Raw genomic sequence first — 26792 nt, forward strand, 5'->3', positions numbered from 1 at the left:
TTTTCTCTTTTTCAGACAGTTCTCTGCAAATGGTGGTTGTGTGGGAAAACGCAGTAAATCAACAATTTCTACAGAACTCAGACCAGGCTGTCTGGAAAAATCACCTTGCCACATTCAGTCAGTTAAATCGTCTTTCTTCTCCAACCTGGTGCTCGGTTTGAGCTTCAGCAGGTTGTCCTAACTATGACTTCTTTTCTAAATGCACTGAGCTGCTGCCATGTGATTGGCTGTTTAGATAAATAGGAAATTAACAGGTGTGTCTAATAAAACTGCCTGAGAGTGTAGCCCCTTTAATTTGAATAGTTAAGATATGCAAACTGCAGCTAGCTTTTTCTTCAGCTTTTAATCATTAATTTTAAAGAAATTAGTAACTAAGGATTAAAAAAAGATGAAATAAAAATACAATTTGGCTACATGTTTACAAAATCTTACTTTTAGTGCATAGTCTGAATTTTGAGTGGCAGGTAGTAAGTGGGATTGGCTTGATGGCTTTAGTATTTCTTAATTATTGCCTGTGGAGCTGTTCTGATTGGCTGACAGAATTCCGTACATCAGTGCTGGTAACCCTAGCAACAGTGCCCTGAGTAGGGATAGCCTAGTTAGCTAACTTTGATGGTTAACACCTAAATGGCGACTGGAATCCAGGCTGCTGAATGCTGACTTCAGCGCGGTAAGTTTTATTCTTTATATTTTTTAATGTAATTTTTAAAAACTTTTGGGGCAGTGTTACTTTAGCATTGAGAGGCAGATCGAAACTACGGTAAAAAAATAAATAAAACAAACGGAGGCAGAAGTAACTTAGAGGCCGAGCACCGCCGCTTGGCTGCTCTAGTTCTGTTCAGTTCAGTTTCTATTTATATAACCATTATATAACCATTAGACGACCCCCTGTGAGCAAGCACTTGGCGTCAGTGGGAAGGAAAAACACTCTTTTAACAGGAAGAATCTTCGGCAGATCCAGGCTCCAGACTCTATTACTTCTGTTCCACTGTATTTGGTATGCAAATAATGTGCATTTTATTCTATATTATTGAATTTAAAGCTTTATTTACTTATTTTAGAGATTTTAATGTATTATGCGTTTTTTATTAGATAAACATACTCAGTATTACATGAGTAATAAAATTTTTTTAAAAAGGTGTCCACATTGTTAATGAACATGCATAATTTTGAAAAGGCCCATTCCCCGTAATGAGTAAATTTACTTTAGATATTTTACTATAGATATTTACTACATGTGTATGATTAAACAGTTATTTTATATGAAGCACTTTTCTGGCTCTGCCAATTTTCACGTTATAGGCACATAGCTGCACATGAGCCTAAAAAAACACAAACAATGATTTCTGTCCTGGTTTTCTGTACTGTGTTTGTTTCTGATCTAATATTCTGATTTCCTCTGGGTCACCCACATTGGAAAAAATTTTGGTAACACCCGCTGCGTGTTTCTAATGCAGTGTGGCCGTACTGGGCTGGAACAGAATAAACGAGTTAGAGACCTTATTAAATTTTACCAAAGATCATGAACACATGCCCGGTGAATGTTGGTAGAGAAGTGTTTGGTCCGTAACTAAGTAACCATTCTTTTAAAGACAGAAGTGAATGCTATTAACTGGACAGATCCCCTGACATTAATCCAGTTGTATATTCTTTGCTATATTTGCGATGGAGCACTCTCTGCTTTACCTCTCTTGTGTTGGCTGACCCCAGGTATTTAAACTCATCTGCTCCTTGCAGCTTGACTGTTACATCTGTCTCCCTGTCATTCAGGTATTCTGTCTTCCTTTTCCTGACTGTCATTCCTCTTCTCTAAGAGCATACCTCCACCTCTGAAGGCTCTCGTCCACATGCTACCTACTCTCACTACAGATCACAGTCTCATTTGAAGAGTCCTGTCTGACCTCATCTCTCAACCTGTCCACACTGCAAACAAGAAGAGGCTCAGAGCAGATCCCAATGTAATCCCACCCCCACCTTAACGCCATCTGTCACTCTTACCTCACGCCTCACCGCTGCCTCTGTCCTCATACATGTCCTGCACTACCCTCACATACTGCTCTGCCATTCCTGACTTCCTCGTGCAGTGCCACAGTTCCTCTCTCAGCAGCCAATTATCTGCTTTTTCTGATCCGCAAAGACACAGTGTAGCTCCATCGACTTTCTCTGTACTTCTCCATTGACACTCTCAAAATAAAGATCACATCTGTAGGGCTCTTTCTCAGCATGAAGCCATACTGCTGATCACTGATCGTCACCTCTCATCTTAACCTAGATTCAACAAATCTTTCCTACAGCTTTACGGTGTGTCTCATCAGCTTTATCCCTGTGTATTTACTACAGCTCTGCACATCAGTCTTGTTCTTGAAAATCAGTCCAGTGCACTTCTTCTCCAGTCCTCAGGCTCAAACTCTCTAAGATTGAGTTAAACAGTGTCAAAAGGTCCACTGCCCTCTTCTAGACATCCACAGGTATGTCATCTGAACCAAGTGCCTTTCCACTCTTCATGCCTTAGCTGCCCTCACTTCCTTACTAATCCTCTGCACTTCCTGATTCACTAACTTTCCTCCATCTGTTGTCCACCCTCTCTCATTTTCTTTATTCATGCACTCCTCAAAGTGCTCCTTCCATCCTCTCAACACACTCTCTCCACTCATTAGTACATTAGAAATCCTTTTGAACGATAGCTATAATAACATGCAACTCACAGTTACAAGTTACACTGATAGTGTACTTTGGGGCCTGCATATACAGGAAGAAAAAATGTTTACAGACACAATAGCCTGTGCCAGTTTCATTAAACTAAGCATTATTACCTGCATGTGAAATGTGCTAAAGACTAAACTGGAGATTATACAAAAAAGTCTATGCCTGTGGTCACAGAAATCTTTTACCAAATATATATCGACCTTTTGTAAGAAGGTCATGGCAGTCTGTGGACAGGAATTCTTGTTAACTGCCTTCTTTTTTTGCTGAGATATAATCAAAACCATCATTCAGACAGTAATGACAAATCCAGATCTGATGTGGGGTGTCTGGCACTGGGGAGGACCAGTTTATATTGGACCGAAAAGCGACATTGCTATAAAAATGTCTGACATCATCTCAGACTGCTGTGGACTGAGAACAACTCATTTTCATTGTGGGTAATTAGGGCAAAACTGAATAGAAGGCATCTTGTGAAAATTTTATGTATTTATGTGAATGTGTATATCCTGGTTTGGTTTTTGTTTGTTTGTTTGTTTGTTTTTTCATTTCGCTTTGGCCACAGCCGGTCAACCTGCATTCTCTTGTCTTAGCTTTGGAAATTATAGCAAGTGGTAACATCAAAGGTTCACATACTGCAATTCACATGTTTTTCTGAACTTTGTGAGCTATAACTCCCACGTGCTAATGTGGAGATTGGCTGAACAGTGCCCTCTAGACAGACAGTGTGTCACTGCCTCACCCTGCCAAATAGCCCTTAATTCCCCTGCATGTGTGCAGTGCCAAGTCAGTGTCAGGCTCTGCTACACTGTGGGACTCCTGTGTGGCTCAAAGACTGTTCACAAACAGCAACATTGTGTAAAGTGTGTCTTGTATGTGCGTGCTTAAAACATCTTGCTTAAAAGTGCATTCAGAGGTGTGCTGGGTTGGTTCATGGTGCAACACGATTATCAAATACATCTTATGCTCCATCCCACTCAGTGGTACAATGGCTGGCTTGCTCTCACTGAGGGGGTGTGCCAGTGGGTGGTTGGAAGTGGCGCAACATCAGATACACGGACTGTAAATTTACACACGGGAACTCGCTGTTCTCCACAGTGGGTAAGACACGTTTTCACTTAGAAATGTCTTCTCTAATACCTCACCTGTTGGAGCCTGGCAGGTATTATGCACAAACACTGTGCAGAGCCAGAGTGTATGTGTATAGAGGGGGGTTGCTGGCAGCCCCCAGTGTATGTGCTGGAATGTGCCAAGACTTGCTTTTGGGGTGGGACACCATGACCTCAGGCAATAGGATGGGTGGGTGCGACTCAACTGACAGAGAAAAGGAAAGGAGCAGCAAGAGATGAGGCGGGTGAGAACAGACACGGACTACAACACTGTTTAGCATTCCCCCCCCCCAAAAAAAAAGAAAGAAAGAAAGAAAGAAAGAAAGAAAGAAAACACGATTGTCTGTGGAGGGGAACACTGGAAGACATTCACTGTGAAACTGCTGAGTGGGAAGCTGTGGGTTAATGATTGGTGTTACATGTGAGTGACTATTACTTTGATAACTGTCAACTGTTTTAGCGCAAAATGATTTTCACTTTACTTTTATTCCACGGAGGGAGGAGGGAGAAGAGAGCGAGGGGGGGGGATGCTGTTTCTTTAAGAGAGAGAGAGAGGGAGAGAGAGAAAGGGAGGGACCTCTTTGCCCTCCAGAAACCAGGAAGGGAATTGAGTTGATCTGCTGCTGCTTGGTTAGCGCATACGGGGCTTTAAGCTGCACAACAGTGAGAGGGAGAGAGAGCTCCGGAGAGGAGGAGAGGAGAGGGCTGAGCTAACCCACAACAAGCACCACCACGGCCATCGCAGGTGAGCTAAAGACACCCTGTCATCCCCCCCTTCTGTCTGCCCTGGGCCTGTCGAACAGAGGAGAGCAGGGCAGAAGAGGAGAGGAATGAGGGAGGGGGCCAGAGAGGAGAGCAGGGTGGGGGGGTTGGCCAGAGAGGAGAGGTGGGTCGCAGCAGTAGTCTCCAGTTAAGGTTCCTCTTTTTGTTTTAATCCTTCTAAAGTACTTCCTCTGTGCTGCTCTTTACCTCTGGGGAATCTTGAGATAAAGTTTATAGGATGTGTTCAAGGCATTAACTTTTCAGGCAGGTGGAAGCACTTAGAGGAGGTGGAGGTGGTGGAGGAGGGAGAGTAGGGGAGGGGGGGTTCTCGAGATAGAGAGCGAGAGAAAGAGATGGGGGGGGGGGGGCAGTGAACAAGGAGGAGGAACCAAAAATAATTCAATCGGACATGATAAAAGCAATGGCAACAACTTTTGGGGATGGCAGCGATTGAAAGGCTCCGTGTGGTGTGAGTTGTGTGTGGAGGGCATGTTGGAGTGGCACTGGTACACTGCTCACCATATGAATAAGTCACAAATTAGGGCAGGAGTTTCAGGGGTCTGCCATGTCACTGTAGCGTGAGCTGATGAAAGACTTCAGTACTGCTCTGACAGTTGAGGCTGAAATGTTGTTGCTTTTTTTTCCCCCTGCGAAGCTCTGCCCTGCTACATGGCTGCTCTGTACTTTAATACCTGGCAGCCTGCTAGCAACATACTGTAGTGTATAATTCAGCTCCGAGTGCTTACGTTAGAGGAGGCTTGGAGATAGTGGGGGTGGTGAGGGCAGAGGGAGCTGGGACTCGTAGTGTACAGCAGGGACCGTAAACCAGGTCAGATGGAGTTGCAGAACTCTATATCCCAGAGTGCCTTGCCCTCGGCCATCCAGGAAAGGGAACAGCCGCCAGCCTATCCCAACAAGGAGGTGTGGTGAGTGAGCTGCTGTCAAGCCAATGAGGGTGGGGGATGCAAAGCTGAGGTGTGGGCTGAAAATAGAGGGGGGGTGGTGTTGGTGGTTGGGGGGTGGGGGGTAGGTGTCTGTTTGTGTGGGATCAGGCAAGGGCTTGCCTGTATGACTAGGGCCACTCGTAAGTTTCCTGTCTGGTGGAGTTCTAGCCCTGCCCAGAGACGGAGGCAGCAGTGCTGGCCGGCAGGCAGGGGAGGCAGATAGGGCTCGGGAAACATTTTCAGCCTATTTGGTAAGCACCACAAAGGCATCCACACACACACACACCCGCGCGCGTACACAAACTGGGTCTTTAGGCTGTCACTGAAAGGAGACGAGAGGCAAGCAGAGGAAATAAATGCCATAGCATGTTGTGGGTGAGAGCAAAGGGGCTTGACAGAGTTCAGAGTTCTTGACCCACTTGCAGATAAAGGAGAGAATGGCAAATAGGTCACTGTTGAGTGCAAGTTTGTGCACAGAGAAATAGCTGCTTGTTTAAACAAAGTTTTTCCTTTCCACCACGCTAACTTTTTAAACTCTGGCCATTTAAGCTCATTGTGCACGGGGGTTATTTTTATGCTGTTAAGATGCACTTTTCTTTGAATGTTTTTTTACCTACTGCTGTGATTAAATTGCTCTGCTGCTATTATTAGTAGAGTGAAAAGATGAAGACAGTCGCACATCCTGTACTGCTGCTTCTTTAGGGCTGTTAAACCAACTCCACAAAAACCACCATATCAGATGTTTTCTAGACTGTAGCAGCGCGACCACGCTGATCGCTGACAGGGTACAGGTGAGCAGTTGAGCAACAGCTTATTTGAGAATCATCAGTAAGTGGCATCTCTTCTTGCTGACAAAGAGAATATGTGACACATCTCGTGACAGCTGATTTTCGCTTGTAGGGGAAGCTGTCACAGCGAAGTCCATGCAATATTAAAATAGCACATAATCTCTGGAAACCTTCTCCTGGAGAACTTATGTTCTTGTGGCTTGATTTCAGGTTTTCTCAGCCAGCTGCACCACGGTCAATCTCATGACATGTTTTCTGCGCAGTCCATTCACCCACTTCATCACCAGTATCTTGTTAAAAGCAGATTCTAATCTTGTCTGCCGTGTAATGCTTTCTTGCGGCTCGTGGTTTAAAGACTTCATAGCAACCCTCGGCTGCTTTGCCCGATAACCAGATGCATATTTTTTGGCTTTGCATACTTGCTGAACTCGTTTTTTAAGTGTGTGGGCACGGAGAGGGTACAAGCAGAGCGCAGTACACGAAGACGCCCAAGTGCTGGGAAAGTGTTTGGAATGTTTCTCCGAAGGTGACAGGCGATATTTTCTATTTAGCCCAGTGTTACAAACAAATGCATGTATGTATTAGTTACAGTAAATGTTGTGTTGATGTTGTGCTGTGTTATTTCTTAGGTACTACTGTGTCAGAAAAGTATAGTTATTTCAAGAGAATTCCAGCAAGAGGTTAAACTAGGACGCCATATGTGTTTGTATGGGTGTGTGCACGCATGCGTGTGCGTCTGTGTTACCAACAATAGACTCCAGGGGAATTGCAGGGGACTTCAGTGGCTGTGGGCAGGTCCAAGACACCACCCATCAATTTGGCGGTGAGGCTGAATACAGTTTGATATTCCTGTATGTTTGTGCCTACACCACTATGGCCCAAAACTAGCAGGTTCAGACAGACTGAGAAGACAGGTTGCGTGATGTCGCCGTGGCAGTTTGAGGGTTCGTTTCGGAGTGAAATGTTGGCTGTGTACTGTACATCGCATGTAACAGTCATTGTGTTTGTTGAGTTTTACTTTTTTTTTCTTCATGTGGGCACATAATCTCTAGTATCTAGTGTCACTCGTGTTGATATTTTCTTGTCGTGCTGTGTGCTAAACTGTTTCTCTGCCCCGTCTCTATACATGCTCTTTTATATGCGTTTGCACATTTATCTCCAGTTCATATTGTTTGGTTAGCCTCCTCCATGGTGAATGCAGCTTCACTTCCCCCTAATGTTTGGTTCCCCTGGTCAGCTGCTTAGTATACCACAGCTTCCAGCCTGGCTAGACAGACAGACCCCTCTCTGTTGTTTTTCTGTTGTTGTGCTGAAGTCTAGGGGGAGTAAAGGGGCTTCTTCTGTTCTCTTCTGGGACATTTATTATGGAGAGGCCAACACAACCTGATCAAATTAGAGTGGGAGAGTAAAAGGCTGAGATGTTTTTCAGAGGGGAGGGGGGGGTGAAGCTAGACTTGAATTTCCACACTTGGGGAGTTAAATGTTTTGTTAAGCGAGGGTTTTTCAATATCAAGTAAAAACCATGGAATAGTCGAAGGCGGCAGGCTTCTGTCAACACTTTAATTTATTGTGAAGTTGATATTAAGAACTGTAGGACAGAGTCCAAAGGCTCATTTTTAATTAAGCAGAAAGGCCAAGTGATCAGGAAGGAGGATATGAGACCAAACTGACGCTGTCCGCACGTTGATTTAGAGAATCGGTTTGCAATGAAACAAGAGAGACGATGGGTGGGATGCATTAGGGGATGGTGAGACTCGGGAGGGTGGGTTGGTCTGCGCTGCTTTGCCTCCTCAGCAGTGGAAAGGGGAAGTGGGTGATGTGGTGGATACATGCAGTGCAGACTCTGAGACAGAGATGGAGCAATGATGAGATGAGAGCGACAGATGAGAGGAAGGGGGAGGCGGTGGTGTGTGCGTGGAGGGGGGGTCAGACAGTAGGGACAGAGAGATCGAGCAAGCAGAGAGCTGGTCATCTGATAACAGAGCGGGTTCTGTTACACGCCTGCAACAGACTCACAGGAAGTCCTCTTTCCCCGTTGGACTGCGCATGCACAGAGCGATGCAGCCGGGGCATGTTGGGCCTGCGGACCGACCGATTGGCCAGCTCAAGTTGTGCCGGACGACGCAGTGTAGGGGTGTAGTGCGGTTTCTGAAGGCACGTCTTAGATTTTCATACACTTCCTGGTTGGCAGCATGGCAGTGTCAAACTATGTTACTCACACTAAAAGGAACTCAGACTGTGGATGTGGTTTTATTATGCTGCAGCCTGAGAGAAGTTAGTCTCCCTACCATGTTTTATAATTCTGATCAGCGGCACAAAATTGTCATCAAAACCACAAAACTGTAACTGGCTTTAAAGAATTGTTGAAGTTAAAGCTTTACTTGTAAAAAACAAAATCTGAAAGATTTGATTATCTACCAGCGTGGTATTTTCTTTTCTACATTTAGTGACCACAAAACAAGATTTGTAGTGCTTGCAACAGTGTTTTATTTAAGAAGGTCCCTTTTTATTTAGACTGCTACTTCAGGAGTTTAAACTACATCAGAACATCATTTACATATGCTTTAAGTAAAATGCTGTCTAATAAGAGAAGATGTCCAGGTGCAAAAAGAAAGATACTTCTGTTATTGTGTGCATTGCGAGAGCAGTCATTTCGATGTGTCATGCTAAAGTGAATCACAGTTTTGTTTTTATTTGTTTGTGTGTTTAGTAGGCTGTGGGTCTGAGTACTACAGTGCAAACGGTCAGGAAAATAAAACCATGCAAATTCAGAACAGTTTGAGGGCTTCTGCACTTCATTGACAGCAGCTACATGTCTCTCTTCTGGAGCTGTACGGCAGCACGAACACTCTTTAAGGAAATCATAAATCCCCCTGCTGGCTTCCTCAAATTAAACTTTGCCCCACTTGTGGGTGGTTACCTTTCCACTTATTGTAACAGGTTATACCAGGTAACCGAATGAGATCTCTTGAGTTTATCATTGACATCTGAGCCGGATTCCTGGGCCTCCATGTGCTCATGAGTTATGAGCGAGCTTGTAAGTTTAACGCCCTGCCTCACCCACCACCTTTTCACTGGCTTTGTGTCTATGTTTTGGCAGTGCTTCCATGGTTAGTTTCTAGTGAAAGCTGCCAGGCCTAGGCCAGCCCTCGCAGCTTCAGTTTTATCAGTTGCTTACTCTCTTCCTGCTTCGCTCCCAATATGACCAATCAGGTTTCCTTCCACTGCTGGCAGCAATGAGTCACTTAGCTGTGGCACTTGATCAAAATCCACTTTTCCTAGGAACTGCCACCCCCCTCCTCATTCCAGTTATCTTGCGATGTCCTCTTTGTCCCACCTTGAACTTTATTGACCTGAGTAAAGTGATTCCCTTGGTTGTTGCCATAGAGGCAAAAACAGTTGAGTTAGTTTGTGAAATAAGGGCAAGGGAGAAAGAGATATGATTTTTTTTTTTTTTTAAAGTGTTATGGAAGAATAGACGGGGCCATAGGGCCAACCAGATGCAAAGATTTTTCACGTTTTCATTTCTGGAGCCGCAGTTTCCTCGAGTCTTTATACAAACACTTGAGGTCCTAATAAATGAGTTACTTGGATAGCGAATGAGATGGTGAATGCATAAAGTCTTCACCCGAGTAAAATTGAGAAATAATTGTTCTCTTGTAAAAAGTCTAGGACTACAAACAGATAAAATTAATAATTTTCCTGCATTTCACTTTTAAAACATGGCTGCTACATGCTCCATTAGCATTTATAGTTTAAGGGCTCTTTAATTCACTCATGTTTGTTCTGCTTGTTCTCTTTTAAAGGCAGATTTCTCAGCACTTTTGAGTTGTGTAATATTTTTATGAGCCAATTACAAATTTTCATGTTTTTCAAGTTTAAGAAAGAGGTAACTGAAAGTTTTGAATAACAGACAGATACTGATGTGGTATTCGCTGTGAAATTTGGTTGACGGTTGTTTTTCGGTTGCTTTTTTGTTGTTGTGTGCATTAGGCAATATATTTTCTCATCTAAAAACCACCTGAGGTTGCGCAGACTGTTTCTTTGTATTTTGGAATGAGTGGTATGTTTCACAGATGATGTGTTTCGGCCAAAATACTACTGCTTTTACTAAATACCCGCGCTTCCCGTCATAACGTGTTTGTCTGCGAGTGAGACTAAAATCGGGTACAACTGTCTTGGCAAAGATATTTAATGCATAGGTCACTGCACAGTCAATCGAAACAACAGCAAAACAGAAAGTCAAAAACGACCGTTGTGTGCAGATATATGGGAAGGGGCAGATTACAGATGAAATGAAGGTGATGAGGGCGGGGAAGGGATGGGTAGGTCCTATTTTAAAGGACTTGTTTGACTTGCAAAGCAGGCCTGGGTGCTCATGGACTGAGCTTTGAGAGGAGGCCCTACCCTGGACGGGGAGCACCAGGGACACAGACAGCTGCTGCGCTGCTTTGTGCCGGGCTGTGGGCCTTGTCACCCACAGGCATGAATTAGTGATAAGGAATGTTTCAAGCCATGAGGAGGTGTCAGGATCAGGTTTGTTGCACTGTGTTTCCTCTTTCGTAGTGCTCTTTGTAGGTTTATTTGAGGACAGGTGGCTTTTGCATGCAGAGTTGTGCCTCCGCGCTTCATTGGCGCTGGATCAAGTTTGCGCATGTATGCGTGTGTGTTTTGTTTTTTTTCTTTATCTCCTCTCAGCTCAACGTCTTTACCCCAAAAAGCCGTGACCTAGGGTCAGCTTTGTATGTGCGGGGGATAGCGTGCTATACAAGCTTGTCTGGTCTAGTGCAGGTGCTGTAGATCTGTATTAGAGAAAAGCAGGTTGGCTCGGGTCTGGATGGGCTCACAGAGATCTATTTCCACCTGCGAAGGACGTGACCGGTAGCCATGTGGTTGCCCTTTCTCTTGCTCTTTCTTCCATCTCATACCGCTCGTGCTCGCTCTCTCCCTCCCGTGTCATCTCTCTTTGTCTTTGCTCTCATCTCCCTCCCCTCCCTCAACATATTCAGATGAGGGGTTGGATAATAAAATTTGCTCTTGCCATGTCTGACAGTCCGCTTCTATCAGAGCTTTGCGAAAGACGTTGGCAGTGTTTGCAGAGGCTTTCTGGTCAGCTGCCTATCAAAACTGAATTGAGTTAAGAGAGAATTACAGCAAATAATAAAAAAAATGGTGGAGCCATTACATATTTAACACTAATCAAACACAGCACAACGATGTAAACACGTAAATCAGTCTTGTGTGTGATCTCTGGATGTAGAAGCTTTTAGATTTTTGGGTAATTAATGCAAAAAAAAAAAAAAAATCATTGACCTATTTAGTTGCTCATAATAAGCTTAAACATGCATCTGCTTATTTGTACAAAGGTGACATGTTGCCAAATCTCAGGTGTGTCATCAGATTTTTCCAGAGGAGAGAGAAGGAGAGGTTAGCATGGGCGAACTGGGACAAAAGAGGAGAGGCAGCCAGGTTTGGCAGGTTTGTTAGTGGGGTGTAGTGTACAAACACACCAGAAGGTCTGATCTGAAGGAATGTCATTTCAATGCCTTGCTCTCGTAGAGAGCAGCACATGCAACACATCCCTGCTTCCCACCACCACCCGCTGCCCCCTGCTGGGTCTCCCTGGCAGATGGAGAAGGGGGGAAAGGGTTGGAGTCTGTATGTGTGTGTTTGATATGTTATTGATGTTACAGTATTTTGTGTGCCCGTGCGTTCATAGAGAAATCAAGGATGGCTTGTTCTGCCGAAACCCCCCTTCCACTGCGCAGGCTTCAGTCGATCATTTTAATCTCCCCCCACATGTGAGCGAGGGGACAGGCCTTTTCTGAAACTTGGCACACAGTACAGGGTGGGGTAACCAGCTCAGACCGGATTGACAACCTCCCTTTTTAATACCGTTCCCTCGCAGCTTGTTGCGTGTCCTCTTCCTCCTCCTGTGGAGTTTTTTCCACAGGGTCTGCTCTGGCAGCCCCCCTCCCCCCCCCCTCCCCTCCACCTCTTTTCCTCCACCTCTCTCACTTCCCTCTCTGGCTCTCCACCGACACAGAGAGCATAGCCTGCACAGCCCAGCTCCCAGCATGCACTCTGATCCCCACAGCCCTCTGCCTATCTGTCCTCCACGACCTCTTACTTGATTCCTTGCACAAGTGCATGCACACTCCCATAGATGTGGGCGTATATACAAGGAAATGGGCTCCTAGCCACCTGCATGGATGCAGTCCAAACATCTTCACCCAATTGTTGACCCAAATGTAAATTGTTGCAGGCTACTGTTTATTCAGCACCATTAGAATCTAATTCTTTGCACCAAATATATGTAACAGACCTGTTTTGCACAGAGTTTGTAACCAATCTGCTTGAACAAAGTAAATTGTTTACAGCGTTCAGCAAATTTGGCAAGTGTGAAATGCTCATGGTGAAGTTTGGTTTCAGTCAGGTTTATAGCAGGCTCTTTTTATTTTGAGCAGCATGTCATGAAGATTTTGATGTATGTGGTTCTGGGAAGGTTTGATGTATTTTCACAGAAACTGTCGACATGTTGGTGTGAAAAAGCAGCAGAGAAGTTTTTGAACTGCCAAGAAATTAATGAATAAAGATGAGTGAGTCATTAGAAATTTTTATTGACCGGCTGGAAAAGTCAGTACAGTTTATTTGGTTGAAGATCATAGCCTAGAAAAAAGTCTGTATTCAAATGGTATCATATTAGGCTACAGACTGGTTATGACAATTTTTAAGAAATGAAATTCTTTTGACTGTATTCACATGTTGCTTCAAAGCTCAAATGGAGGCACCCTAATTGTACATTCAGTTTTATATTTGACAATATTGTCAATTTTTGGGCTACCAGATATGGCCCAAGTTCGTAGATGTTTTTGCAGTTTTTCCAAAGATATTTAAAAATCTTTATGCGTGTATTTTTACCAGCTGCGTACTGTGAACTGAGAGCTCTCCGTTCTTGTGCTTGATATTTAAATAATTTTCAAATAAGGCCTCCGCAAACTTTTGATTCAGATAATACATGTTTGTTTCTCTTTCTGCGTCCATGTAATACCTGTCTGCTAATTTCCTCTTTTTCTTTTCCACCTGTTTCTACTCTCCTTCAGATAGGCAGACGGACAGACGGCAGGACGGATACACGGGTGGGGGCTGTGCTAGGCGGCTCGGCGGCAGGCTGGTGGAAGATGTCGTTAGGAGCCGGCGGGAGGGGCGGAAGGCGGCTCAGGGGGATAGCAAGCAGTGGGGGTGGAGGAGGGAGAGGTGGAGCGGGAGAGGCGGAAGAAGGTCCTGTGGGGATCCCTTTCCCTGAACACAGCGCAGACATACTGGGCAGCCTGAACAAGCAGCGGCTCAGCGGGCTGCTGTGTGACGTGCTCCTGGTTTCCCAAGATCGGGAGTTCCCAGCTCACCGCTCCGTCCTGGCGTCCTGCAGCACCTACTTCCATAAGCTCTTCACGTCAGGGGTAGCCGCCGACCAACAGAACATCTACAACATCGACTTTGTGACAGCGGAGGCTCTGGGAGCTTTGCTGGACTTTGCCTACACGGCCACGCTGACAGTCAGTCACAGCAGTGTGGCTGAGATCCTTGCTGCTGCACGTCTCCTGGAAATCCCACCTGTCCAGGATGTCTGTACACACCTGCTGGACACCAAAGTGCTCTCCCCGCCGGTATGAGACTTTTAATGCTAAAGTAACTTGTGTCACAATTCAAATTTAGGCATGAACTGTACTTTATCCAAGTAACTGATTCATTCACATGGTCAAAGGGCCACCCTGTCATTAAGCCATCAACTTCAATTAATGCTCAGCATAGTGAAGCTTATATCACGGCCTTTATCAGTTTCTCTCACTATGCCAAACACACTCCCACAGCCGTGGGGTTAGTTCAGCGCTTACTCATTCTGAGCCAACAGCATTCATGGAGCGACAGCATGCTCTTTAACAGAGTACAGACACAGCACATTGCAACTACATTTCAATGTGATCAAGTGTAGCTGTGATATGCTGCACTGCATGGATAATGCTTTACATCATGAGATAAGATGATGTGATGTCAAATCATTATCGGAATCTTTCTAGCATCTGTTGTTACATTTTATCAAAAGTTGAAGCCTCTTGACAACCTTTTTCAAGACTGGTGTTTTTAAGAGTTACAGAGTACGGCAGCGAAGACATACACAGGATCGTGTGCTGCGTTATTGTTCGTTTTATACATACACCGGGCATGAATGTTCTTTGCCAATTAGTTTTCATTTTCTCATTGCGCATACTAATACCCATGAGCGTACTGAGCGCCTCGGTTTGCATCCAGGATACCGAGTCAGTGCTGAAAAGCATCAGACCCTACAGGTCTGCACGCATCATCCTTTTGTATCTGATAAACATTTTAAAACATTTTATTTTAAACATGCATTTCCTCCTCTACCTTTAGTCCGTCTTCTCTTTATGTTTTTATTTGTGTTTTTTTTCACAGGCTTGTAACACTTCGTTTGTTCTTATTTTTAGGCGGGCAGTGAGCAAAAAGGTGAGGGTGAAGATGAGGATGGGAAAGGCAAAGGAGGAAGGGAGCAGGGGAACCGGGTGCGGGCCCGGGAGTATCTGGAGTACTTCCAGAGAGGGGCGCATTGGAGCAGCAGCTGCAGCACGCCGGAGCTCAGGGACCTGCCCACCGCACACCTGCACTTTAATCACGGTAATGGGGGCACCCCCAGCAACGGGGCCCCTGTTGGCCCCAGCGAGTACTACTCCCCCTTGGCCCTCGCCTTGTCCCAGGTCCCTAAACAGGAACCAGAGGAAGAAGACGACGATGAGGATGAAGATGAGGATGGGGACGCGGTGCAGGGTAATGGAGGAACCCTGGGGTCCTCATACTACCCTCCGTCCCAAAACGGACACTTCTACCTCCCTCACAATTCTAGGCTGGGGCAGGAGCCCGAAACGGAGGACACTTGTAGGGAGGCGATGATAACGGAGAGGGGTTCAGCAAGTGCCCTCCTGCAGCAGATGATGGACTCCATCGAGAGGCAGAAGGAGCGTGCTACGACCGGTGAGGACCAGGGAGATGGCGATGACCCTGACATGGAATTTTACTTGAATTATTTTAGCAGTACACAGCACGAAGATACAGCGTCATCCGCTGTAACGCAGGGAGTGCCATCACTCTGGTTATCAAGAGGCAGTACAGCCCAAGACAGAGTAGGAGCAGAGAGGGGGGTCGGAGAGAGAGCCAGCGGGGGTGGAGGAGAACGGAAGATGCGCTCCAAGGCCTTCCAGAAGTGCCCCATATGCTCCAAGGTCATTCAAGGGGCAGGCAAGCTCCCGCGTCACATCAGAACGCACACGGGAGAGAAACCCTACGAATGCGCCATCTGCAAAGTGCGCTTTACCAGGTAAGCCCAATTAATGAAGAGACTTCCTAATGTGCTAATAGTCTTGGACACTGTTGACAAAATGGCCAGCAGCGGGGAAACACAAAGCCAAGAGCAGGAGTATTAGCGCTAACCAACTTAGCTTTGTATTAAGTAGACAGTGCAGCTTGTGAAGCTGTGTGTGTGCGTGTGTATTTACGTGAAGATGGAGTGATTAGGCCCTAACCAGGATTTTTCCCGACATAACATTGAAGCTGAATGTTAATAACAATGCCACGTAGAATCTTTCAGGTCAGAGAGAGGGGGCTGGAGGGTTGTAAAGGTCTGTTTTATTGTGACAGCCTTCATAGCAAAGTCCTGGAATTTTAACGTAGGGGTCCTATAAAAGAAGGCAGTGCCATGGTAGTGTTATCTAGTGGAAGGCTGCTATAAAGTGCTGTGCTCTGATACAGAGGGGGATTACAGGCACTGGATGGTGCTCTATGTGCTCCAATGCAGTAATGTGAACTTTTGATCTCTGGTTATGTTGATTATTGCCCACAGCAGAGTAGTTACACCACCCCCTCCTCTCTCTTTCTGTCACTCCCTTACCTCTCTAATGAAATCTGCCATGTCCTGCTCAAATAAATGTGACTAGGCTACAGAAGGGTACTCGAGTGCACATGTTTTCCTCTTATTTAAGTCTTAACTTTTCCATGAAATCGTTCCTTTAATTAATTAATCAGTGGACTTGTGCTGGAAATAGATACAGTTGGCTAGAAATAGCCAAAACCTCTGCTGGCAGGTAGGGAAGACCAATCTAAATTTACGTAAATTCAGATTGGCAGTGGGAAGGGGACACTGTAATCTTAATCCTGTTTGAACAAGGTTAAGAGTGTGCATCGCACAGCAATAAATCACCCCTGTCCTTTAAATAATTCACCTCTGTCAGTGTGCCACTTTGTTCCAATGCTTCACCCTAACTATGCGTCTGCATCGTGTGTTTGTGTATGTGTGCACACACATGCGTTTCGTGGTTAACATTTCTATTTAGGGCACAGGTATACAGACCTCTGAGCGTTGCAGTGGGTTTATTTGTTTCCTTGTATGACAGCTAATCCACTTACCTGGCACTTGCATACACACACCTGTGGGTGGGTGGGTGTGTATGTGTTCAGATGCAGTTGTCTTAACTACGCTTGTTTGTTTAGAAGCCCTCTGCCCTCGGTACAGAAGGGTTAGGCGATTTAAGAGCTCGGAGCTGGAGAGATAGTAAGGGCTAAAGGGGGGAGGGAAGGACAAGAGTCAGATGAAGGCCAAAGAAGTCTGATAAAGTTTAGTAGGTGGTGTCATTGGAAAGTCAAATAGTTTTGTGTTATGAGATGCGTTTTGATATAGAGTCATGCTGTATGCTGTTTTGACTGCAGTGTTGTAGACCTCACAATTTGGAAAGCAAGTTTTCCACATGAGCTGTTTTATTCGCTCATGTGCGACACCTACAGAAGTCGGTCCCAGTACGACTCTTGTGGATAAATATAAGCTGCAAACTTGAGCTGCACTCAGTACTACAGTACTACTTCACAATAAATGTCAGCTCTTTCCAAATTATCCTGCAACCGTTGCGCTGCAGAGGAAATTCAGGTGTCCATTAAACATTTTTGCAATCTGTCAATTGTTGTTGTATTGTCGTCAAATACATGTTAACAAAAGGCGTAAAACGCTGATATAAAACTGATATTGTTATCATTTAGCAATAGTGCTCTTGCGTGCATTTACACAAATTAAAAGGTTAAGTTTATGGCTTCTCGTCAGTTAGACAGGGTACCTTCACAGAACTGGAGGAGATCCAGGAGATGGCTCTTAAATGGGAAATAAATCCATCCAAAGCATATTAGGCTGGCCACTGTATGTGTGAGAATTAATAATATAGTTTGAGTTAATTATGTATTTGTACGTGATATTGCACGAGTGATTAGAACCTGAAGTTGGCTGTGTGCACTAAGTGCATTCAAATGGGTGTGAACCGATCTTCTAGTGCAGCAGAGTTTTTGCCTTTGTATTCTTACTCGACCGTGTTTATTTTTCTCCCTCTCAGGCAGGACAAGCTCAAGGTTCATATGCGGAAGCATACAGGAGAGAAGCCTTACCTGTGTACACAATGTGGAGCTGCCTTTGCTCACAACTACGACCTGAAGAACCACATGCGTGTACACACCGGCCTGCGCCCCTATCAGTGCTCGAGCTGCTTTAAGACTTTTGTGCGCTCGGATCACCTGCACCGCCACCTCAAGAAGGACGGCTGCAACGGCATCCCCTCCCGTCGAGGCCGGAAACCTCGCGTGAGAGAGCCAGGGCTCCTCGAGGCCCCCGTGGGCCTGCTTATCCCCGGATCCGACACCGGCCCCGGGTCTCATACCATCAGGGGAAGGCGGCGATCGGAGTCGACCTCAGCAGCGGAGGTGGAGGTTGCTGCTGGAGCACATGCACACAGTCCTCAGCTGCAGGAGCTAGCAGGGGAGGCAGGGCCCTGAGACTGCAGGGAAGACAAGGACACTGCTGGACACCATAGTCACTCTGCACCGCCTGTGAGACAGGCCAATGAACAGAGAGGAGTAAAAGATGCAAAGGCAATTTAAAAAAAATACAAAAAAAACTACAACAAACAACTAACTATTCCTCTATAAACCAAATCAGGGTGTCACAAAAATCTAATCTTTATATTTCTTTCTCCTATTACTTAGGACACGGCGTAGAATTGCAAGCACTTAAGTTGGTTTATTTGTTAAAGAGCAAAGAACGCTTCAAATCATGCACCCATTACGTCCACTTTCTGGGTCATTTCTTTCTTTGTAATAATAGGGTTTTTATACATATGTGGCATATGTGCTTAGGCAAATGTATGATAGATACAAAGGAACTCTGAGCAACTATGCAGTTGATTTAGATTTTTATTGGTTTTGTCCTCACAGCCTTCAAGCTCTAAGAAAGGTGTCTGTCAAGCACCTTCTGGCTGCTGTACGGGTGAAGCGAGGACAAATCCTCCCAATGAAAACAACTCTTTTTCTATTCTTTGCAGGTCTGAAATGTACAGTTACCATAGAAACACCATTGCCACAATATGGCATATGCAAGGAAAACTCGCCACAGTTTTGATGCAACAGTTTTTCTTCTCTAAATGTTCCAGAAAGAATGAGGCAGGGGTTTGATTGAAGTGTTACTTACTCTCTAAAATGCATTTTAAGAATCTATGGCTTGTCTTACTGAAAAGCAAATTCACTTTGAGTCAAATCCACTTTAATGGGGGCTCGCCAATTGCAGGACTCGGGAATACGAGGGGTGGAGGGTTTGTGTTTCTGAAGCACTACCATTGTCAATGTACATGTTGGCTTTACTACGTGGCCTCTTATCCCTCACAGCCCTGCAGTGTCAATATGTTTGTTCGCCCTTTTGATTTTGTCTTAATTTTTGTTTCTCAACATTTTATTTTTTTGACTGCTTTGGGTACTTGACACTTTATTATTGTATACATGTATATACAGCAGGTGGTGATATGACATTGGCCCCTCTTAATGCTGAGTTGTAGTTACCAATCACATTTTTTTTTCCTCGTAGGCTTGATGTCATATTTCTCAGAGAGTGAAGCTTGTGGGTGAACAAAACAAACTGTATGAATGTTCGATGAGAGAGGAAAAAAAAAAAAGCATTGATTCACCCATTTGTCCTAAACTTAACACTTGATATGTAAAGTTCCTGCCCAAAGGACGAGGGGGTCGATTGAATGAATGTGCTTAACTTTTTGCAGTTTTTCGGATTCTGTCCTTGTGTGACAAGGCGCGGGTAGCACTTAACCAACCGCAGGTTAAAGGAGCCTGAGTGAGAGAGTGACAAAGAGTACGAAGAGATAGACGAGCACCTTTTTTTTTTCTATGTTTGCACAGCTTTACTAAAGATATCCAACTGAGGGAGAGGTAATATTTAAAGGAAGCGGGCTGATGTGCGAGGAGGTTTATGCTTATTCCAATCTTTTTACCCTGGGGACCACACAACCGTAAGGCAACCTGTATGATGAAGAGAGCAATAAATACCTGTCCAAGTTGGGAGGCCAAATAGGAGCGCAGCTGCAGCTGGTTGATGGGGGAGGGGATCGAGGGAAGGGGAGGGGGATCTCGCAATGTCTGTTGCATTCCAAAAAATAATCTCCCCCAGCTCAGCCACGTTTCCAGGCAGGAGGGGATCAAATCAGGCCTTTTCTCTCGCTCCCTCTCCCTCTGTAGTCCTCTAATGCCCCCGAACCAGCCTGGAGGGGATATTATTATATTAGAGCCTGGTGTTACTGTGGGGAGGACGCCTGGTGCTGGCAGTTTAGTGTGCGACTGTGTTTGCGTGCGTGTGTGTGTGCGTGGCAGCCAGGGTCCCTCTGGCCACATCATCAGCGTGTGTGAGTCAGCCACAGCCTGTTCAAACATGCACCCTGAGCTGCCAGCCCCAATACACTTTGTCTCGCTAACACACACACATGCTCACTGGGTCCAGGTATCCTGTAGAGAAGGGGAAAACACCAGAGCTGACATATGTGTTTGAATATTGTCAGCGACTCCATACGTTTGGATTTGTTCGTCTTAAACAATAATAAACTCCAGAATCCAACTTTAGTTTCCATACGAGCACATTGAGCCTTTTGCGTTAAGAGAACATGCATGTGATGTAGAGTGCCCCCCCTCCCCCAGCCCACCCTGTAATTTCTGCAGTAGTGCTTTTTTTTCAACTATCAGTCCTTTTGCACGTTGGATGGGAAGAGGCAGGTCATGATTGCACTTTGTTACTGAGGAGGGCACTTTGGTCAACGAAACGGGTACTTTGAAACAAACCAGTTGCAAATGAGATCAGCCTTTTCCTTCAGTGCGTGATGGTGAAGTCGAGCTCCTTCGCTGGTTTCGTTCAGGTTTTGACAACAAGCTGCCAAAAAAGAAAAGAGGAGACGAGTGTCGATCTCTACAAGAGAAGCCAGGCAGGTCCACACACACAAAAAAGAGTAAATCAATCCATGTAACTGAATGCACTTGAATTTAGTTGTAAAAAATCTAGTGATTGGTTTTTTTGTTTGTTTTTCTTTTGTTTTTTTTTTCGTCTTAATGTAAAGTAAGGGGATAGAAGGAGGAGGTAGACAAGTGGAAAGAGCGCTGTGTGCGTGCATACATGCATTTTTATTGTTTTATTTTTTTTGCATGCATGTGCACAAGCATGCATTGCTGGCTGGCAGGCTGAAGGGTCTCAGGACAACGCTGGATAAACAAACTTGGTGTCTACCCCATCTGTTCACCAGCTACTCTAAAATCTACATGTGTTCTCGGAGGAACTGCAGTGATAATAGGTCCGCGGTACCACAGGAGCGAAAATACCATATTGTAGAACAACACATTGGACAGTTGCTTGTTTACTTCACGGCTCTCTTGTTGCAGATTTGCATAACTCTTTGTTTACCCTTGTTGGCCATTGTCAGGGTTTGGCCAGGTCTTGAGAGTTAGTTTCTATTTTTGTTGTTTCGTTATGATAAAGATGGGGTTAATTATTGCACAGTTTGACTCCTGCAGGCAGACCGATGTAAGCGGGGCAGTCTAATGTCTTGTGATCTTCATGTATCGTGGTACTTGGCTTGGACTGCCTAAACCCACTTATCTTGACGTGGCAGAAGTTTTACCTGTCAAGACCCGTGGGTCATCTTAAACACAATGTTTCATTGGACCTTAATGTTTCCCCAAATGTCTTATGTTGTTTGTTGATTAACCAAAGTTTTTTGCCCTCCATCTTAGTCTACTGTAAACAAGAGATATTGAAAGTATGTCTATAATTTTTCCAGGCTGGGCCTCCCTGACTAAGCCACACACAGATGCCCTTCTCTGGAATACATATGCAGAAATGTGTGTCTACTTACTTGAGTTTGCTTTCTCTCACTCTTTGTATCCTTGTGGAAAATAGAATTTGAGGTGTAAGGATGTATAGCCTTTTGTTTCTGTCTACACTCGTTTTTCTTAAAATAACGTGTTGTGCTACAGCTATTTTTTTTTTTCTAATAATTATACGTGGGTGTGAGTGTGAGTGTGAGTGTGCGCGTGCGTGTGTTGTGTGTGTGGTCATGGTTTTGGGATGTTGTGCCAGGAAGGTGGGGCTAATGGGTGCTTGGGTGGGGTTATGGATAAAAGCCTGATAGCACTGGAAGTGGTGCTTTAGCTGAAAGAGCAAAAGTTTGCACTAATGTTAAATGTCCTTGTCCTGCTTATGGGAAAAGGACAGGGGACCTCAGAAAGGCCTGCGAGTTTCCATGAGCACAGAGCAGTGTGGTTAATACTCAGTGGTCTCATTAAGAGTCCATCCAACCCCTCCGTAGAAATAATCATGTATAGTATATTCAAAATATACAGACGTCCAGCAACAATAAACACCAAAGGAGAAAAAAACTGCTTTCATTTAAGTCACTGGGCATTTTAAGCTACCAATGTAATGTTTGATTATTACTTTTACTGTTTAATCTGAAGGCTCTTAAAAAGAGATTTGGGATTTTTTTTTTGTCTTTTTGATAGAAGTCAATCATACATGCTCTTTATACATGAAAATCTAAATATAGAAAATTTAGGCAAGCAGCAAATCTTCTCTGAAAAAACAAAAAAAACTACTCGTTCCTGATGATGGCTCAGATGCAATGTTTGACGATGCCACAGATACTCATTCCAGTTCTTTGTCATTCTGAGATTTTTGTCTTATGTTGAGTCCACTGACGGATTATCGATCCTAAAATCTGATGTGTTTTTTAAATACTTTTGTTACTGCTGAATTGGATGATTTCCATTTACCTTCTGCTGTTTGAGCTGAGTTTAAATGTTCTCTGGTTGAGACAGACGGTGACTTTGTGGCCTTGACTGGGCAGTGCTGAGCTCATGGTGGTGTGTGTGTGTTTTCAGACGGTAATGTCATGCGGCGTGGGGCTGAGGCTCACTCCCACCAGGTGGATTGTGCAGACACAAGGGCCACAGTGTGCCTTATGTGGACAGGAATAAAAAATTTTAAAAAACTCTATTTTTTTTATTTTTTTTACCATTTAAACACTTTTCTTGTAACATTGAAACCAAATTGTTAAAGCTGATTGGCTCGTACTAAAACGATAGTTAGTACTGAATGAACTGATATATTAGTGTCTCTCTCTGCCTCCGTGGCTCCACAGCTGGTGTGTCCCCAGCCTCAGCCCCAGGCCAAGGTTACTCTGACACAGGCTGCACCAAGACAGTCTCAGAACTTCATTGCAACTGTGTTTTGTTTTGTTTTTTCCTTTTCTTTCAAATGGACCTTGAAATGTTATTTTTTTTCTGTGCTATTATCAAAGACTTTTTGTAAATCTATCTGAGAAGGCCATAAAACAAAGACAATAACAAGCACGATAACTGCAAAAATCAAACAAAGCAGAATGGGGTGACTGTTAATATGGTGATATGGCGACTCGTGGCAGCAGAAAGGGGGCTGTTTGCTTTGCTTCGTCATTTTGCTGCACACCTGATTTATTTTTTTGCACGTTTTCCATCAGGCTGTCGAAGCAGGGCAAGCTGAGCGCAGCATATGCAGTACGGCAGTATGCACAGCGTGGCTCTGGCACTTACACAGACAGCCCTGGGTCCTTCAGAGAGGCAGGCTGCTGTCTGTTGGCTGCTCTCAGCCAAGCGGGGACAGTTTGCACTTGGAGTCTTTCTCTGTCTCTGGAGATACAAAGGTTGGCATACAGGGAGGAGCAAATCCAGGTGGTAGGAGAGGGCTGAATGTTGTTTTCAGGGATGAGAGCAGGAAGCCCAGGTAACTGTTCAGTGTTGGTCCTCTACGCTGATGGGAAATACGTGGCCTAAGAAACGTAACACAAAAGAGGTCACCGCAGAGTTCACATTGGGGAACTGCAACCATCAGAATGTTGCATATCTCTTTTGTCTCTATGTAAGTACTACTCAGGTGGAAAATTCACTGCTATGCATTGGGTTTCAGTGTCTGCTCAGTTGATCGTATGTCTAATCAAATTCTGTGTTCTTGTTCTGTCTTTTCTTTCTTCGTTATACAAATATTTACCGTAATAATTCCCAGAAAGGTACTGGCATGAACAGTTCCCTCTTTGTAAAGTGGATGCGACCAACCTGTTTCTCCATCTAATATTGATCCAGTGAATTGTTAGTTGGAGGGAAGGAAGCCACTTGGGATTCAGTCTTATTAGTCGGACTGTAGCGTGCTTGAAAAGACACGGGGTTGGAAAAGCACAGGGGAGGGGGGTTTGCGTGTTCTCTCACTTTCTTCTCCCATCGCTCTCCCTCTCTGTGGACTCGTAGTCAACATCTTTGCTGCCGACTGGCTTTTGATCAAAGATCACACACCCTCAGCAGGGGGATTGGCAAGGGAGGGAGGTGTGGATGAGGTATGGAAGAGGAGACATTTTCACTTGTTGGTAACGTAAACCAGTTTGGGATACATTCCATAACTTCATACTGTGATTCCCACTTTTTAGCAAGGTCGTGCGTCTGAGGAGGGACAAGGAAGTGTTAGACATTCTGCGGATGGCTGTTTCTGTCCGTCTGTCTAGCCTCTTTATCCCACTACTATGTGACAGACAGACATGTAGACAGATAGTTTAAAAGGCCCCGGTGTAGCACTATCAAGCTGCCTTTTATCAGCTTCTGCGATTGTAACAAAAGCACTTTGCGAAAGGCCATCCTGAAATTGTGTGCTTTTATTTCATCCTTATCAATATTGTTTTGGTTATTTTGTCCCTGTCTTTTTGTTTTCTCAATGCAACTGATTATTTAAATGCAAAAACTATATAAGAAAAAAAAAAACAAGAAAAACTTGAATATTTGGTATCTACAATGAAGATGGCTGTCGCCTCATCACAAACAAACACATCTCTGTTATATGTACCTGTTTTGCAGCTTGTTGCATAGTCACGCATTGGTGATGGTGGCGGGGGTACGGGACAAACCTCCCCCCCCACCTGCTCTCTGTTCGCTGTCTGGGATCTTTTGGGGAGAAAGGTGATTTGATTTAATTTCTGGAGACTCTTTATTGAAACAGAAACCTGTATAACAGTTGCAAAGCTTTCTGAGAAGGCTCGCTGTGCTGAATGTTAAACATGCATTGTCGTATCTACTGCAGAATCTCTTTGTCTGTTGGTAAAGGTTGGATCTGGTATCCATATTAAGCGTAAATGATTATGAAAAACAGGACGAAATGGTCAAATAACCGTCATTTCCATTCTCAGATCCGTACAGACGTACGTTTTGGCCTTAACATCTACGACGAATCAAGATTACTGCAGTAGAGCGGAAAGAATACTATCGATCATAATAAGCATTCATTAAATTTATAGTTCAGTAAATGGTTTAACGTGGGAGAGAAGACAAATAGGCTACTATTTATAGATTGAGTTTAACTGTGATTACTATAATTCTTTATAGAGTTGGGGTTTTTTTTGGTTTTTTTCTGATGTACATTTTAAAGTGACCCAGTTCTCAAATCTGGACATTTCAGTGAAAATCTACACAGAATCACACGAAGCAGAAAACAGCTGCTCCACATGTGTCTGTGTGTGTGTGTGTGTGTGCGCGCTGTTTTTTTTTTTTCTTTCATTCCTGTTGCTGTGCACATGCATCGCTCTGTGTATCACAAATTTATCCCAGAGGTGGAATACCTGCTCACTTCTACCATTAACTCCAGTGACAGCGACGAGAAAATATAAATAGACATATTCAGAGTGCAGCAGATGTTTTTCTCTACATGATTCAGTGTGGATTTTTATTCCATAACCTCTTTTGTTTTTCTGCTCATTGCTAAGAAATCTGTCAGTGTGTATCTGTTGGAAGCTGCAGGGTGAACTATAGGTGATTTTTTTTTTTCTTCTTCAGAGAATTTGCACTTTTTGGCAACACAAAGAAATTGTACATGAGACCACTAAATCCACAGTCTAAACCATATAATTCCATTTTGTGTCTTTTATTTGTTCTGTTCTTCTTCCTTTTTTTTTTTTTTTTTTTTTAATATATCCAAAAATGTCTGGCATCTGGTTGTCTGGTTTAAAGAATATAAAATCTTTCTATTAAAAATGATGGTTGCAAAGCTTTGTGTGGATAATTGTGTGTGTGTGTGTGTGTGTGTGTGTGTGTGTGTGTGTGTGTGTGTGTGTGTTTTGACACAAGTTTGTGTAAACAGTGCTCTTAAGTGGAAGTGTTATAAAACAAAGGCCTGTTAATTATACAGCGTTTACAGTGTTATAGTACTCGCTATCAAATAACTTTTTAAATTCTACAGTTGTAACAGGAAGGTGTTAGAGCAACACCTGCCTGTCAACACAAAGCTAACACAATTACCTTTAGAAAGATGTGTAATCATAGCATTCTTATTCTATGTGATCTTCTTAAATTATGTGTTTATGTTTTACGGCCTTCCTCATAAACGGCTGCCACCTATGAAATCAGTTCTCTAAACTGACCAGAAGGTGGCAGTATTGTCGCTGCTATTGTCTTTTTAAGGCTGAGTGAGCCTCATTTTGCTGCCATACATCTCTTAGGCTCATTCATCCTCTTCACCAGACATGACAACACAGTGTGTACATTATGACTGAAGAATAAAGACCTCCCCAGTTATTAAATAAATAACAGATTACTGTGCACACCATAATGCTTCTTATATTTCAGTTATAAATGTAGTATAAGAGAACTGTAATTAGCTAGTTTGGTTCCAAAGGAAAAGGCTAAGATGCTATTTAAGCATATGAATTAAGGTGAGGCCATCTCTACTATTTTTAAGACTAATTCTAACAAGAAGTCCTGAGGCAGACTGCAACCACAGGCTTGTTGTCACCCTGTCTTCCTGTTTGTCTCAGCCTGTCTCCCCAAGGCAATCCCGCGGGGTGACAGGGGTCACAGAATAGCTCATTAACCCCACCCCAATAGCCCACACATTGCTGCAGTCCTCAGGCCCTGACTGCACGTGCACACACACATTTTATAATGCCCCACTAATAGCAGTTAAGTCGACTTAAGCCCACTCTGTGAGCAGTATGCATTCAGGGATGCGCCATGCAAACTACATGTGTCATGCATGTTGCATGTACTAACACTAC

General features: G+C 44.2%; 1 protein-coding gene across 8 annotated transcripts; it reads left to right on the forward strand.

The window, feature by feature from the left end:
* Positions 1 to 565: 565 nt before the first annotated feature.
* Positions 566 to 25776, forward strand: zbtb7a (zinc finger and BTB domain containing 7a). 8 transcript variants are annotated; one of them, XM_085264494.1, is made up of 4 exons: positions 566 to 670; positions 13410 to 13973; positions 14811 to 15694; positions 17748 to 25776. In XM_085264494.1, the coding sequence occupies exons 2-4, from the start codon at positions 13488 to 13490 to the stop codon at positions 18181 to 18183; spliced, it is 1806 nt and encodes a 601-aa protein (XP_085120620.1). In that variant the 5' UTR covers positions 566 to 670; positions 13410 to 13487; the 3' UTR covers positions 18184 to 25776. The 8 variants fall into 8 exon arrangements, with proteins under 8 accessions (XP_085120620.1, XP_085120623.1, XP_085120622.1 ...); XM_085264497.1 differs by having other exon boundaries at positions 581 to 670; positions 13414 to 13973; XM_085264496.1 differs by lacking the exon at positions 566 to 670 and adding an exon at positions 2341 to 2468.
* The last annotated feature ends 1016 nt before the right edge of the window (positions 25777 to 26792 follow it).

The sequence above is a fragment of the Mchenga conophoros genome, linkage group LG23, assembly GCF_057382185.1.
Source record: "Mchenga conophoros isolate Kocher_MC1m ecotype Shallow Benthic linkage group LG23, M_conophoros_male_GT1.1, whole genome shotgun sequence".
NCBI lineage: Eukaryota > Metazoa > Chordata > Actinopteri > Cichliformes > Cichlidae > Mchenga > Mchenga conophoros.

Coding starts and splice junctions, on each gene's coding strand:
- zbtb7a (XM_085264494.1), top strand. CDS start 13,488: ATGTCGTTAGGAGCCGGCGGGAGGGGCGGAAGGCGGCTCAGGGGGATA. Junction 13,974..14,810: donor CCAAAGTGCTCTCCCCGCCG/GTATGAGACTTT, acceptor TCTTATTTTTAG/GCGGGCAGTGAGCAAAAAGG. Junction 15,695..17,747: donor TGCAAAGTGCGCTTTACCAG/GTAAGCCCAATT, acceptor TCTCCCTCTCAG/GCAGGACAAGCTCAAGGTTC.